Source organism: Sorex fumeus, unplaced genomic scaffold, assembly GCF_029834395.1.
Source record: "Sorex fumeus unplaced genomic scaffold, SorFum_2.1 ptg000013l, whole genome shotgun sequence".
Taxonomy (NCBI): domain Eukaryota; kingdom Metazoa; phylum Chordata; class Mammalia; order Eulipotyphla; family Soricidae; genus Sorex; species Sorex fumeus.
The window spans coordinates 17,559,502-17,576,293 of NW_026606070.1; the positions used below are offsets into that span (position 1 = coordinate 17,559,502).

The window sequence follows — 16,792 nt, forward strand, 5'->3', positions numbered from 1 at the left end:
CTTTAAAACTGTACTAAGTATGACTAAAATGTTGAAATAAAAAACCCATAAACACTTCCAAAATGATTTTCGCGGGAAGAAAACTACCAATCTGAAACGAAACTTGCCTGAATGTCAGGGAAGGCTGGAGGACTCGTTGAGAGTCCAGCGTTTAGGGCTCTTCCTTTGTGCTTGATCCACACAGGTTCTGACCACATATGGAAGGTCCTCTTAGTACGACCAGGAGGAATCCCTGAGCTCAGAGCCAGGAGAAAGCCCTCAGCATCACAGGGTATAGGCCAAAACAAAAAACAAACAAAAAATAAACTGAATGGGATTAAAAACACATTTCAGAAGAAAAGGCTAGTGAGTTAAATGTATAACAAATGTGATCTCAAAATGGAGCACTAATAAGGAAAAATATTTTAAAATATTACTAAATGATTAGTGAAACATGCAAGTTATTTTTCTCTTGGAAAGTGGCTCTTTCCAAGAAATTTAGTACTGCTGAAGCACACACATGCCAAGTTAAAGTAACACTTAAAATAGCTTCATAGTTCAGTTGTTAAAGCCAGTGACATTGAAAACTATAATCTTAGAAAGTAACTGAGAAAACAATGTATGTACACGTATGTACAAGAACAAACGTTGGAAAGATGATAGATTTCCTAAAAAGAAAAATGAGGTATAATGGAACTATAATGATGAATGGTAGATTTATTTTGTCTTAAATTCAAATACTTCTGTTCTGTGATAGGCGTTTTAAAGTAAGATATGCAAATTCAATTTGTTCAAATTTCAACTAAAGACCTTTGTTCTGTTTGTCACTAAGTCAGTTGCTGTTCTTGTAATCTACAACTTTACACTAGCAAACTACCCTGTGTATTTAGACCTGTTTGCTCAGTGTATTAAAGGTCAATTCTTCCTGGAATCAACTTAAGCTGTCTTAAGAATAACATTAGCTCTTCTGTCTCTGATCTTGGTTATATATTTCTTTTTTATTTCGTTGTTAATAAATGTTGTAGTTAGTATTTCTACAATTTGGTACAAAAATGTCATCCTCAAATGATTTCATAAGAAAAGACCTGAAGATGGTCCATGGTTATCCTATGATTTATGCTTTTGTGGACAATTGGGAGAATGTTGAACAGTTCCAGAGCAGGCCAGATGACATCGTAATTGTCACATATCCCAAATCAGGTAAGTTTTATGAGCCATCAAATTTTATATATGATTTTAATCTCTGTTTCCTGAAAACCAACTTACCTATAAATCAAAAATCATGTTAAAGAAAGTAAATATTTCTCTTTGCATAGACAAATATTTCAAGTGTGTTAAAATTGGCCTTTGGTGCATTTGATATACAGAGCAAAATTGCAGAATTTGGTTTGTAATTGAATATATTAAGATGAAAGATTTCCATCAAGTACATTTCCTTGATATTTGGGTGATGATTACAAACAATTTTGCCTTTTGTCACAGGTACCACTTGGGTTAGCGAAATTGTGGACATGGTTCTAAACGATGGTGATGTTGAAAAATCTAAGCGAGATTTCATCACTGCTAAAGTTCCAATGTTGGAAATGTCCCTCCCTGGATTAAGAACATCAGGTAATAATAACTTAACTGTGAATTACAATTTTGTAATATAGCTTATATAAAAATATATTTAATATATTTAAATTTAACATAATAGCATAATGAAATAAGTAACATTAATTCACATGACATCAGTTATTACATTTGTGATTTGCATTCAGTGGAAATGAAGTAGATTTAGTAAAATAGGATCCAAATTTGTGTAAGCAAAACAATGAAGGAATACAGAGAAACTGCATTTAGTTTATTGTGCCTTCATTTATAATTTATGTATCTTTACATAAAAGCACTACAAAAGATGAAAATATAGGTTAATAACATATGCTACAGTAAGAATATCAATAATTTTGGTACAAAACAATAAAAATATTACAATTATACTTACCAGTATAACTTGGACATACAGAAAATGTATTTGTTAATTACATTTCCTAAGCAGATATGACAAAACTATTGCTCACGAATCCTCATTTTGGAAGTAGAGAAAATGAGGTATAAAGATTGGAATAGTTTTAAATATTTTTTAATGAGTTTAATATAGACTTGGTATTTTAATCCAAGGAATTCAATCTCAAAATATATGCCTTATTTTTATATGACATTGCCTTTTTAGAACAGTCATGTCTATGACTTGTTCAAAATTAATCAGCATTATTTATTTTACAAAAATGTCTTGACATTTTGGTTGAGAAAATTGGAAAATTATAATACTTTTACATACCAAATTACAAATTCTCAGGTATAGAACAGTTAAAGAAGAACCCATCACCTCGTGTTGTGAAAACGCATCTACCAACTGATCTTCTTCCTAAATCTTTCTGGGAGAACAACTGCAAGGTACATTCTGTTCTGAAAGGCATTCTTTAAAAGTCACTTCATTCCTTTAATAACTCACCTTGTAAGTTATGGCCCAAATATTTTATTTATTTGCTACCATGCCTGGCAAGCTACCCGTGACATATTCAATATGCCAAACACAGTAACAACAACTCTCACAATGGAGATGTTAGTGGGCCCACTAGAGCAAATTGATGAACAATGGGAGTACAGTGCTACAGTGCTACATTGCTACTCATTAACATCCCAAATCCATAATTTACATGAAAGTTTACTTAACATGCTTAAATGAGCATGTTTCTAGAGTTCAAAATGTTTAATATATTCACATCATTATAGTTCCGTAGAGTGGTTTAATAATTTTTCTACCACCTATTAATTCTTCTTTCCCCTTCTCCCCTAAAAAACATGATCATTTTACTATATTCATAGTTCTGCATTTTCAAAATCTTTTGTAATTGAAACCTTATAATATATAAACTTTTCAGACTCAATTCTTTAATTTGGTAGCACACATTTAAGTTGTTCCCTGTTGCCCTCTGACTTGAGAAATAATTTCACAATCTGTGTGTGTGTATATATGTATATATTATATATACACATATATGTGTGCGTCATGTGTGTGTGTGTGTGTGTGTGTGTGTGTGTAGCACTGCAGCACTGTCCTCCCATTTTTCATCGATTTCCTAGAGTGGGCACCAGTAACTTCTCCATTGTGAGACTTGTTACGTTTTTGGCATATTGAATATGCCCAAGGTACCTTGCCGGGCTCACCGAGAGGGAGGGAGGAATCGAACCGGGGTCGCTGTATGTAAAGCAAACTCCCTGCCAGCTGCGCTATCACTCCAGCCCGTGTGTGTGTGTGTGTGTGTGTGTGTGTGTGTGTGTGTGTGCGCGCGCGCACATATATATGCATACATATATAGGGATCCCTTAAATATATATTTGAAATAGCATGTTTTATAATAGCATTAATACTATAATATTAGCTTACCATTCTTCTATACCAAACTCATCATCAAGAGGCCATTTATTAGTTCCTCTGAGGTCAACATTTTGGCTGATTTTTCTGTTTTTCTCGCTGTACTTTATGAGAAAAGATCTGATATCAAAGTATTTAATCCATTTTGAAATTAACCTCAGTGTATGATTGAGACAGGGGTGATTTTTTTCAGTTTTTCTTCTTGCCATAGGGATAATCATTTGTTACAGTATCATTTATTGAAGAAACTTTCCTTGTTCTACATAATTAACCTAGCCCATTTACCTTAAATTAACTGTACATATACCTGGATCCTTGCCTCTAAACTCTCAATTTTGCTTCAATCGTCTGAGTAGTCTTTATTTCAGTATTACACAGCTTTTGTTACTATAGCTAATAGTACTTTTCAATTCAGAAAATACAATGCCTCCTGTCTTTATTCTGTTTTCTCATAATTTCTCTGCCAAGTCTGATAGTATTATATTTCCATGTATGTTTTATATGCGAATAATGAGACTTAGCAAGAATATTCTTAGATTTGAGAGTAAGAGATGAACTCTTCCAACATGACCATTTCAAAGTGACTATCTTTTTATAAACCCACCACAGAAAATGAGAGTTTCAATGGATCTATTTCTTCAGTAACATTTGGTATTGTCAAAGTTCTACTCTTGTTTCTGGGGAGGGAGAGATAGCACAAAGGGTTTGGGTAGTTGTCTTGCGTGAGGCACCAGTGGATATGGCCCCCAAATAACTAAATAACAAATGTCCCAAATTTGTCATTTAAATGAGAATGCAGTGGTTCTTGTTTTTATTTTCATTTTTAAAAAATACGATATTGAGCATTTTTCATACTGTTATTTCTCTTTTAATAACTATAGCATTTGTTGTGAAACTCTGTTTCCACTTTTCCCGACTTTGTGTTTTCTCTATCTCTCCCTCCATCCCTATTTCTTCTCTCTCTCCCTCCCACTCTCTTTATCTCTCTCTCCTTTCTCTCTCTCTCCATCTACCTTTCTCATCCTTTCTTGATAAGAAGGGTCAGTCAGTCAGTCAAACTAAATCACAGAAAAAAACTTGACTGAAAAGAAACAAAAACCTTGACTTAAAAAAATAATAAGTAAAATGGTAATTTAACTAAATTGACAGTGTTTGAAAAGGCTGAGTATGACGCAGGAGTAGTCTCTACACACTTGAGTTGAAGGTTACTTGAGTTGAAGCTTCGAGTTTGATGCCTAGCATTGTCACACATGAATAGCGAGATCTGAGCAGCAACACTAATTCTTTGGGATCACCACAGAGTGTATGATTTTCAGAGTGATAAAATAATGGGTAGGGAGTTTGCCTTGCCCGTGACCGACTCGGGTTCAATTCCTCCCTCCCTCTCGGAGAGCCCGGAAAGCTACCTTGGGCGTATTCGATATGCCAAAATCAGTAACAAGTCTCATGATGGAGAAGTTACTGGTGCCCACTCGAGGAAATCGATGAACAATGGAAGGACAGTGCTACAGTGCTTAGTTTGATTGCTACACATATTTTGTAACTTGCTTACGAATTATTTTATTTTCTAAATTTGAATACCTTCCATTTGTTTGTCTTCATTCTCCCCCTTCAGATGATATATTTGGCTCGAAACGCCAAGGATGTTGCAGTATCATTTTACCATTTTGACTTAATGAATAATTTAGAACCCTTTCCTGGAACCTGGGGGGAGTATCTGGAGAAGTTCATGACTGGAAATGGTAGGAGTCCTTGTTCTAAAATTAATAAGTATCTTTATTCTTAACAATAATGTATATAATTATCAGTATTATTTTTCATTTCTAAAAATGTGTTTTAATTCAGTGACAAGATCACATTCAATTGAAATATATAAAAACATCATGTGAGTATCACTTATCACTTAATCACTTAATCCCCGTTATTCATCTATTTACTTGAGCAGGTGCAAGTAACGTCTCCATTCATCCCTGTTGCGTGCTAGCGTGGCCCAATGGTATCTGTTCATTCTAGGAACATGCAAAGCCTCAAATTGATCATTTAGGGTCTTGACAAAGAAGTCTGACCATCTTGTAGGTGGGCGTCCACGTGATCTTTTCATGTCCTGTGGAATCCAATCAGTAATGGCTCTAGTCCAGCGGTTGTCTGTAAACCTCATTACATGTCCAGCCCATCTGATTTTTGATGCCTTGGCAAATGAGACAGCGTCCCTGATTCCTGAGTGTTGACGAAGATCAGAACTCCGGATTCTATCTCTCATTTGAGTGAATCATGATATTCCAAGCATAGCTCTTTCGATTCCTCTTTGAGAGACCCGAATAGCGTTCTCATCCTGTTTTCGTAGGGCCCAGGTCTCTGAGGCATATGTTAATGCAGGAAGAACAGTGGAATCGAAGAGATGTGCTCGTAGCTGGAGGTTCTTTGTCCTCTTAGTTATTTCTTCAACGCTCTTGAAGGCATTCCAAGCCGCTCTCTTCCTCCTGAGCAACTCAGGTGCCAGGTCATTCATCATGTTGATTTCTCGACCTAGGTATATATAACTGTTGCATTCGGAGATGGTGGTTCCGTTGAGAGCGAATGGAGCGTCAGAAACAAGGCTGTTTCTCATAAACATTGTCTTCATAAGATTCAGCTGTAGTCCGACCTTTCCACATTCACGGTCAAAGTCGTTCAGCATTTGTGCTGCTTGGCTGATGTTTGGTGTTATTAGAACGATGTCATCAGTAAAGCAGAGGTGGTGTAGTTGCCGACCATCTATCTTCACTCCCATGCTTTCCCATTCCAGTCGTTGCATGATGTTCTCGAGGGTGGTACTGAAGAGTTTTGGTGAAATGGTATCACCCTGCCAAACCCCTCTCTTGACATGGATGATTACTTCTTTGTAGAATGGTGAGATCCTGGTAGTGAATCTGCAATAGAGCTCATGAAGGAACCTGATGTACTGAGTTTGTACGCCCTGATTGGCTAGGGCTTCCATGACTGCTTCTGTCCCAACAGAATCGAAGGCCTTCTTTAAATCAATGAACGTTAGACAGAGCGGCATCTTGAACTTCTGAGAAACCTCAATGAGCTTAGAAATCGTGTGGATATGGTCGATGGTACTGAATCCTTTGCGGAATCTGGCTTGTTCACATGGTTGTCCTTCATCTAGTGTTCTGCTAATCCTATTCAGGATGACTCTAGTGAACAGTTTGTAGATGACAGACAATAGGCAGATTGGGCAATAGTTGCCAATGTCGTGGATGTCTCCCTTCTTGTATAGTAGTACAGTCCTGCTGGTTTTCCATTGGGATGGAACCTTGCATGCAGACAGGTAGTGTGTGAAGAGTTGAGCCAGTGTATTGATGAGTACTGATGGTAAGTTCTTCAGGTGTTCAGGTCTGATCTTGTCTGGGCCAGGTGCTCTTTGTTTCTTTACCGACGAGATGGCATGTTGGATTTCGGAAGGGAGAACATTGGGAACGACATATCCATCATGTGGAATGTGGTATGTGGGCAAGTGGACATGGCTATTAAAGAGATCTGAGTAGAAGTCATGAATAATCTTCTCCATTGCCCTTCTGGAAGATGTGATAGATCCATCATGATGTCGAAGGGCAGTTATCTTGGTCTTGTAGTTGGTGAAGGACAGGCGGGCATTACGAATGCTTTTCCCAGCTTCTGCCGTCGGTGGTGTCGGTAGCCTTGTCAACACAAACTTAGCCATGAACATTGATTCATTCGAATGCCTAACAACCCGAATCCGAATCAGATGATTACACTTGAATAGATGTGACTCACTACCGGCAGTTTTTGTCTTTGTTGTCTATGCACCAACATCCAGTTATGGTGAAAGAGAAATTGAGAAGTTCTACATGGAGCTGGAGAAGTTATATAAAGAAGATCACACCTTCTACAAGATCATTGTCGGTGATTTTAATGCAAAGATAGGACCAAGAAGATCAGCCGATGAACTCCACATCGGGACCCATGGCCTAGAATGGAACGAACAGGGTGACAGACTGTCTGAGTTCATCATGTCAACCAAGACCTTCCATGGTAACTCACAGTTCCAAAAGACTGAATCTAAACGTTGGACATGGGAGTCTCCCGATGGACGGTTCCACAATGAAGTAGACCACATCATATTCAGTGGGCGGTTTTGCCTAACCGATGTTGCTGTTATCCCAAAATTCCAAACTGGATCAGACCACCATCTCCTTCATGCAAAATTCTACCTCACAGAATGAGGAGAAAAGAATGCAAAGTTTAAGAAGAGGACTCCAGAACGATCACCAACTGGGAGCTCTTTGGCTCTGTTGCGGCAACATGGGAAGAAGCCGTCGTTGACAACATTGATGAGGAATACGTTCGAATGATTCAGCACCTCCATGATTGTGCAAAGAATGCCAAGAGAGCGATAACCACAAAAAAACTGCCTTTCTTCGAACACTCGAACTTATTTGCCAACGTGGCTTGGCACATGCCTCAGGCAACCACAAGCGAACCTCCGAGCTGGCAAAACAATGCAGAAAAACCATCAAGGATGACCTCAAAAACAGGAGAGCAGCAGTGCTGGTAGATGCGGCAGAAGTTGGGAAAAGCATGTGATATACATAATTCAAATAGAATTTTTAAAATCATTGCAAATAATATTGCACGATAGAGTCTGGCAAACTTCCCATGTTGTACTCAATATGCCAAATACCAGTAACAATGATGGGTCTCATTCTCGTAATCCTGAAAGAGCATTGAAATTGCTCTTTTAAAATCTCAGGGCTAGGAAGAAGGAGACGTTACTGGTGCCTGCTCGAGAAAATCAACGAACAACAGGATGATCGTGATCGTGATTGCAAATATATTTTATTAATGGATAAACCTATTGTCATTCATTGGATTAACAAAAATAATTTTGAACTTTTTTCCATGTTACAAATACATTATTAGTTTCTGCTTATAGTACAAATACTTGTCAAAATCATTCAATATGATACACATATATTTACATTATTTGCATAAATATTTCATTTATAAACTTTGTAAAAGAAAGGTTTCCTTCCATGTGAGATTAGTGTTACCTACAGTAGATTAATGCATTTTTATTTATAATACAATTTGTATTTTATATATTTTTAATTGTGTTCAAATCACCTAATTATTTTTAAAATAGTAACCTTATTTAATTTGTTAAATTTCACAAAATGTTTTATAATTTGATTTATTATAATACAAATAAATATCTAATTTGATAAATACTTGTCAAAAATACCATTTTTCTGGTTTCAGTGGCTTATGGTTCCTGGTTTAATCATGTTAAGAGCTGGTGGAAAAAAAAAGAAGAGCATCCAATACTTTTCTTATTCTATGAAGATATGAAAGAGGTAAAATGGAACAAATTGTATCTGACTAACTCTGTCTCTTTCTTTTGTAGCAAAATGTTTGATGTTTGTTATTCAACCTCATCTGTAGAACCCAGATTTATTTATCTAGAAACCTTACCAGATTGTGCAAATATTGCTAAGATAATTCATAATTTTCTGATTATATAATTAATGGCAATCTTATTTCATTATCCTTTCAACTTTATGCTATACTTTGGCCACTTGACCATACTTTCCTTTTGAGATCCTAACCCTGACTTCCATTTGCTTCATTATTGCTCCCTTATTTGAGCAACAGCATAGTGGTAGGGCGTTTGCCTTGCATGCGGCTGGCCAAGCCAACCTGGGTTTGATCCCTCCACCCCTCTCAGAGAGCCCTGCAAGCTACCAAGAGTATCTCACCCGCGTGGCAAAGCCTGGCAAGCTACCCGTGACGTATTCAATATGCCAAACACAGTAACAATAGATCTCACAATGGAGACGTTACTGGGCCCATTCGAGCAAATTGATGAACAATAGAAGGACGGTGCTACAGTGCAGTGCTACCACAATCAGTGTTCAGTAATTTGCTATATTTTGATCATGAATTTCATGTCTACTGTTGACAAAATTTTGCAGGTGCTAATAACATTCATAAAACTTTATTTGTGCACAAACCTGAATCAATTTTATGTTTGCAATTAAAATTAACTTCGCATTTAACATTTTCAAAATTAAATTAATACTCCTACAATTGTAGGATGTAAACTTTGATCCACTCTTCATTAATCACATGATTTATCTGTTCAGTTTCAAAAGTTTCAAAGCAAATTGTTTTCAGCAAATTGTTTTCATTGATTTCCTCTCTTATATTCTGAACATCCTATTGATTCTTATACCCTTTCTACTGCTTCTTTCAAATGCATTTCCTTTTTTTCTATTCTTATTAGCTTTCTCCAAATTTAGGCAAATATAGATATTCATCTAGTCTCCTTATGGGGTATATTTCACACTGTAGCACTGTAGCACTCTCCTCCCATTGTTCATGATTTGCTTGCGTGGGCCCAGTAACATTGTGAGACTTGTTGTTAATGTGTCTGTCATATAGAATGTGTCACGGGTAGCTTGCCAGGCTCTCCAAGAGGGGCGGAGGATCAAACCCAGGTCGCCGGGTTCACTGAGTGCAAGGCAAGTGCCCTACCCACTGTGCTATCGCTTCAGCCCATACTATCATAATATTCTGACTCGGTATTTTGGTGCATTTTACTTAAATTGATCAGGCTCCACCCCCATTCTCTTCTTGCCTTTCCCTCCCACATACATAAATATGAAAATGTATAAAATGTTACTCTAATAAGAAGAACCTTGATAAGTGAATGAAGATTTTCAGATTATGATAGAATGTAGATTATTATCCTAGAACTGACACCCCTGGTACTTAAAGTTAGTGCTTACCACAAAAATAGGAATTCTTTTTGTTTGATTTTTTTTATAAGTAGCTACTATGTGGTAAGTGAATCTGCTTCAGATTTCAAAAAACCCTAAACACATCAGTCAGGACAGTACTCTAAACTGGAAATGAGCAACATCACAGGGTATGTCTGTGAATCTGTCCTGTGGTAAATGTTGATTCATATTGTTGAACAATTGGTTGCTTTAATGAATCATGACCTCAAATTTAAGTTGTATAATATATATCATATCACATGAAAAATGTATTTCTTGTTGTGATTATTTCTGAGAAATTCTCCAGACATTTCTTCTATCTTATCAAAAACTAGATTTTTCTGTTCTGTTCTGCTTTCCATCACAGTTACTTACCTCCCATAGAGAAGCTGGGCTAATCCTTACTTTTACCTCTTTATCCAGAATTTGAGACAATTAATGCCAATTTGCTGATAATACAAATCTGCAAAACAAAGCAGTTGTATAAACTACATTTTAGCTAGTGTTTGGTAATTCAGAGTTAAGTTACAAATTCTCTTAAGAAAGCAAATACATCCATCCTCTGTGCCAAATAATTGTATTCACTTCCTGGCCTTAAATCAAAACCACTCATATTTAGGAAAAGAGAAATTTTAGCTTTGGGATATAATCTCATCTCAGTAGAATGGGAAAAAATGTTGGCCTGGCATTAAAAACCTGCCATATATCATGCTGTGCTCCCATGTGACACTCTAGAAGCTAATTAGTTCCTTAATGAACCATAATACCTCCTTTCAATCAACTCTTATTTACTTAAATTCTGGTCGAATCAATCGCTGTAAACGTATCTGGATATTTTAAATCCCACTTTAATTTATTATGAGCATCACATAGACTGTCATTTCTGTCACACTGTCATTTAAGAAAATTTTAATAAAATAATCATCTCTGCAACTCTGTCATCACTGTCATCCTGTTGTTCATCAGTTTGCTCAAGTGGGCACCAGTAACGTCTCCATTCGTCCTGGCCCTGAGATTTTAGCAGCCTCTCTTTACTCATCCTTCCCAATGGGGCCACAATGGAGGCTCTTTCAGGGTCAGGGGAATGAGATCCATTATTGTTACTGTTTTTGGCACATCGATTATGCCATATGGAGCTTGCCAGGCTCTGCCGTGCAGGCAGGATACTCTCAGTAGCTTACCAGGTTTTCCGAGAGGGAGAACTAGACTAATAAAATAATAATAAAAATAATTATTTATCAAGAATAAAATTTAAAGAGAATTCTAATAACATACATCTGGTTTATGAGTATCTAGATAAGTCAATAAAACCAATAGAAAGAGATATTTATTAGAGGAATATGTTCAGTAAGAACCAGCAGTGCCTGTGTTACTTCTATTGGTCTATAGGCTATCATCATCATTAATACTTCAGTAATGTCCAAATTATTGTGCAAACACCTGAATCATTGACAAATCATGCTTTCAACTTGCCTATGCACCTAAGACAGACATTCCTCATCCCCACCAGTGGGATCGCCTTACCTAACCATATGCATGTGTCCGTGTGCACACAGACACAAAGTCAAAAGAAACATTAAATGTTATTCCCTCCAGGAAACAAAATTGACCTTGATGCCTTTGTGCCATCACTAGAGTTATTTCTTATTAATTATATCCAAGATAAATGAAATCCATACTTGTATTTTGTGAAAATATACTTGAACTTGTCTAAATCGGATCACAAATTAAACTTAAAAGATTTGTGATTTTTCTAAATAGAATGATGCATTTCAAATAATTTTCTTGTACTTTGAATATAAACTAAAATTACAAAAATTACAATACTCATTTTGATAAGTACACATTGTTTTTATCTTTTATGACCAATTAATGTGTAAACAGGAAATGCAAACTCAAAACTCATAACTAAACAAAAGGAATAAAAAGTAATACAACAAAATGTTATGAATGTTTATATTTTTTCATATTATATTAATAATTTACTTTTTCACAATCTGGGGGCATGTCTATTTACTGCTAGAATCCAAAGAAGGAAATTGAAAAGATTGTTAGATTTCTAGAGAAGAACTTGAATGATGAAATCTTGGATAAGATCATTCATCATACTTCATTTGAAAAGATGAAGGACAATCCACTGGTAAATTATACACATCTGCCAAGCACTGTGATGGACCATAGTAAATCCTCTTTCATGCGTAAAGGTAAATATTTTGATGAGTTGTTTCATTTTTTTTTCTTTTTTGTTTTTCTGGCCACACCCTGAGATGCTCAGGTGTAACTCCCAGCTCGGCATTCAGGAGGTGCTCAAGGGACCACAAGGAATGAAGGAAATTAAACTAGGGTCTGTTGCATTGCAAGACAAGCACCCTATCTGCTGTATTATCTCTCAAGCTCCAGGTTAAATTTCCTATTTAGCTGTCTTTTAAACTACCTGAATTACTATTTTTATTGTTATCTCTGCCAATTTCTTTATTCATCTTCAAAGTAAGACATTAAAACTACCTATCATAGAAGTTTCTTAATTGAATTAGAAATTATTAAGTGGAATAATGTATGAAAACTTTTATCTGAGTAACATATTTGATGCATATTTATCCAATCTATGATATGAGAGAAGTGTGTTTTTTCTTTTATTTTTCTTTTTAATTTTTATTAGTTGAAACACCATGAGGTACAGTTGTAGACTTACAAATTTTGTGTTTGGGTATCAGTTATACAATGATAGAGTACCCTTCCCTCTACCAGTGCCTATTCTCCACCTCCAATGCTCCCAGCATCTCTCCCAAACCCACACCCCCTATCCCACCTCACCCCTGTGGCAGGGCATTCTCTTTTGCTATCTCTCTCCTTTTGGGTGCTGTGGTTTGCAAAAGAGTCATTGACTGGCAATCATGTCTGGTCTATAGTGTACTTTCAGCATGCATCTCTCATCCGGAGAGGATCCTCCTAACACCCTTTACTCCCGTCTCTATCTGATCTGCCTTCTCCACCCAGAAGTGTGTTTTTTCAATTACCAGACATTTCAAGTTTTTATTTCTACATTTTCAATATTTGTATAAGACAGCATTGGTTTTCTTTTTTCCCTAGTGATATATATCACCCAATAGAGTACTGTCATGTTTAAGGACACAATATTGAAACTGGGGATAATGCTCAGTGGTAGGATGTATTTTATCCCCAGTGCGAGATCCAGCACCTAAATAAGTGTTCTGCCTTATTTAAAAATCAATGAACATTTTAAGAATGATTCACCAAGATAAAGGATTTGTTTTTATCATATATAAAATGTTTGCACTTAACTATTACAATCTGAATCATAGGAAATACAGAATCTAAATTTAACTTAGAATTAATACAGTGGAGAATCACTGATGAAACAGAACTTTAAACTGAAGAAAATTTTGTATGTTAAAGTTTCTTGTATATGATTTGTGTAAAAATGTTTTAATAATAAATGGAAAAATTATTACATTAAAAAATTCAATATTTTTTATAGCTTGGGTTACTGTGACAGTTAGAGTATTTTTCTTGCACACAGTCAATCTAGGTTTAATCCTCAGCAACTATACGGTCACCCAGCACCACATAAATGGTCCCACGAGTCTGGTCAGAAGAGATACCTAAATGCAGAGACAGGAGTAAGTCCTAAGCACTATAGGGTGTGGCCAAAATCAAAAATAAAATAATTCATTTTTTCATATATTTCTTATTTTTTTATTTTTAGGGATTTCAGGTGACTGGAAGAATTTCTTCACAGTGGCTCAAAATGAAAAATTTGATATTATTTATAAGAAGGAAATGTCTGAAACTACACTTCAGTTCCGCACAGAGATTTAGAGAGTCCTAGTCACAAATGAAGAACAACCAATAATATTTTAAAGAAGGATAGTTCTGACTGCTCTAGGTTGCCAAATAGTTTAATGAATCTGAAAATGTGTTTCAAAGTCTATATTTTAGTACCATTAATGAAACAATTTTTACTTTCCATAGTTTTCATTTTTGAAAATAAATCTCTGTAACTAAATATTTTTTAATAATGTAAAATTTCATGAAAACAACATGAAAGTGCCAAAGGAACTCATACCCTTCCTCCTTAACAACATCCTATCAACAGAGTCTTATTTAGACAGAGACAGTTTGGGTAAAGCTATATTATAAAAAAAAACCACTTTGTAAGAGCATGAAAGGCACATTCACCACCTTAGAGATTAGCTCCTGACTAGACATGAGAAATGTACACTCATCTTTTTCACCTCTAAAGAAGCCCAGAATACCTCCAACTCCCCCCGCCCCGCCACACACACACACACACACACACACACACACACACACACACACACCATTCTCTTCCCTCAGATTTCTCTAAATAAAACTATTGCACTTCAGTATTTGTCTCCTCCTGAAATTATTTCTTCAAATTATGGTGATATTCTTAGAAAACCTGGGCAGCATTTAGGAGTAAACTTTCTTTTCTTGCACAGAACAATTCTTCAATTCAGCTTAAGTCCACAGGGCCCAATAACTTGGATGATGGTAAGCAGTTCACACTCTCTACAGATTAAATGGATTTCAGGCACAGCTAAAAAACTCTCTTGTAGGGCCAGTGGCATGCTAGTTTCCATGCTGCGTAGGCAAATGCAGTGGATTTTAGCATTCAAAACCATCCCAAGGACTTCCCTACGTGACTGAGATGCGTGGAGCAAGAGACAGAAAACCCTCTTTCTCAAGGCACCTTCCTTGCTCCTTACATCACCTAAATCACATGCAACACTTGAAATAGTCAGGAGTCAGGTTCAAACATAATTTGAAGTCTACGCTGGACCTTATTTGAGATGGAATTGAGGAATTGAGGCCTAAATTCTTGGTGGAGCACACTTCCAACTGCAATCACAACAATTACATTGATTTTTGAAATGTGGTTCAATTTTGAATTGCAGTGATGATACTATTTGTCCATAGCACATAATGCATTTTACACAATGTTGGATTTACGTTGATAATATTTCACTGAGAGCCTGGCAAGCTACCAAGAGTATCTTGCCCGCACAGCAGAGCCTAGCAAGCTACCCGTGGCATACTCAATATGCCAAAAAACAGCAACAGTGACGGGCCTCATTCCCCTGACCCTGAAAGAGCTCCCAATACACCATTGGGCTACACTAACATGCGACAGGGCTGAATGGAGACATTACTGGGACTCGCTTAAGCAAATCGAAGAACAATGGGATGACAGTGATACAGTGATATTGTGAATATTTCACTGAAAATTTTCCTAATTTTATGAGAGATTCTGATTTTCTGCCTGAGCACTGTTTTTTTTTTGTTTTGTGTTTATGATGATTTTGCCTTCTTAGGATAATTTAAGGTGTGTTATTACAACTAACATTTTCTGTAACAAGAAATACAGACATAAGACTAGTTGTTCACTTGTGAACAACTGATCTAAGGCTCTGGGTCCAGTAGCTGAGCAGCACAAAGAGATTAGACATTAAAGGATCTGAGGAAGGATCTGACATTTATTCCACCACACACAGTCTTGGGGATAACATTGAACATCACTTGCCTCCAACAGTCAGATGCTAAAATAATGCTCACATTTCCAGGATCTCATTGAGCATGTAGTCACATGGAGAGTGTTTTTAGTGCTGTTGAGACAGTTTCCTCCATCTTTCTCTGGGGTCAGCAGCCTCTCAGCATCCCTGGGCTCTCTGGGTTCATTAAAAGCATCCGAGTTAATTCTGCCATGATTCCACAGTCTTCAAGAATGCTCAGAGGCAAGGAAACAAAGTTGGCACAATGCAAAGGTTTCCCTGCATGCTATCTCCAAAGCTCTGCAGTTTGCCTCTGCCGTCATCACAGAAAGACACTCCTTCAAGAGGCCAAGCATTTACTTATTCCAGGTCTATGGTCACCCATAACGTAATGAAAAATCTAACACATCTTCATTCTTCCTACAGCAAATAATTAATTGGAAGTTTACTGGAATTCACCAGTTGAACCAAAGAAGCTCAGTGATATTTTCTCTGGGAGGTCACCAGTTATTGACTGTAGCACGGTAGCACTGTCCTCCCATTGTTCATCGATTTGCTCGAGCAGGTCCAGCAACGTCTCCATCGTGAGACTTGTTGATACTGTGCTTGGCATATCGAATACAACACAGGTAGCTTGCCAGGCTTTGCCGTTCGAATGAGATACTAATTCACTTGATCACTTGACATCCTGTTACTCATTGATTTGTTCGAACGGGCGCCACTAACAACTCCATTCATCCCTGTCGTGTGTTAATGTAGCCCAATGGCGTATGCTCATTATAGGAACATGAACAGCTTCAGGGTCTTGACGAAGAAGTCTGACCATCTCATAGGTGGGCGGCCAAGCGATCTTTTGATGTCCCGTGAAATCCAGTTGGTAATGGCTCTAGTCCAGCAGTCGTCTCCAAATCTCATTACGTGTCCAACCCATCTGATTTTCTATGCCTTGGCAAATGAGACAGTGTCCCTGATTCTTGACCATCGATGAAGGTTGGAACTCTGAATTCTTTCTCTAATTTGAGTGAAATGTGATACTTCAAGCATAGCTCTTTCGATTCCTCTTTGAGAAACCCGAA

At 36.8% G+C, this 16,792-nt stretch overlaps 1 protein-coding gene across 1 annotated transcript; it reads left to right on the plus strand.

Annotated features, from left to right (window-relative positions):
* Positions 1-937: 937 nt before the first annotated feature.
* Positions 938-14,463, plus strand: SULT1B1 (sulfotransferase family 1B member 1). The gene is made up of 7 exons (XM_056111416.1): positions 938-1,179; positions 1,462-1,590; positions 2,318-2,415; positions 5,013-5,139; positions 8,663-8,757; positions 12,206-12,386; positions 13,910-14,463. Exons 1-7 carry the CDS (start codon positions 1,032-1,034, stop codon positions 14,020-14,022), a joined length of 891 nt encoding a protein of 296 aa, XP_055967391.1. The 5' UTR covers positions 938-1,031; the 3' UTR covers positions 14,023-14,463.
* The last annotated feature ends 2,329 nt before the right edge of the window (positions 14,464-16,792 follow it).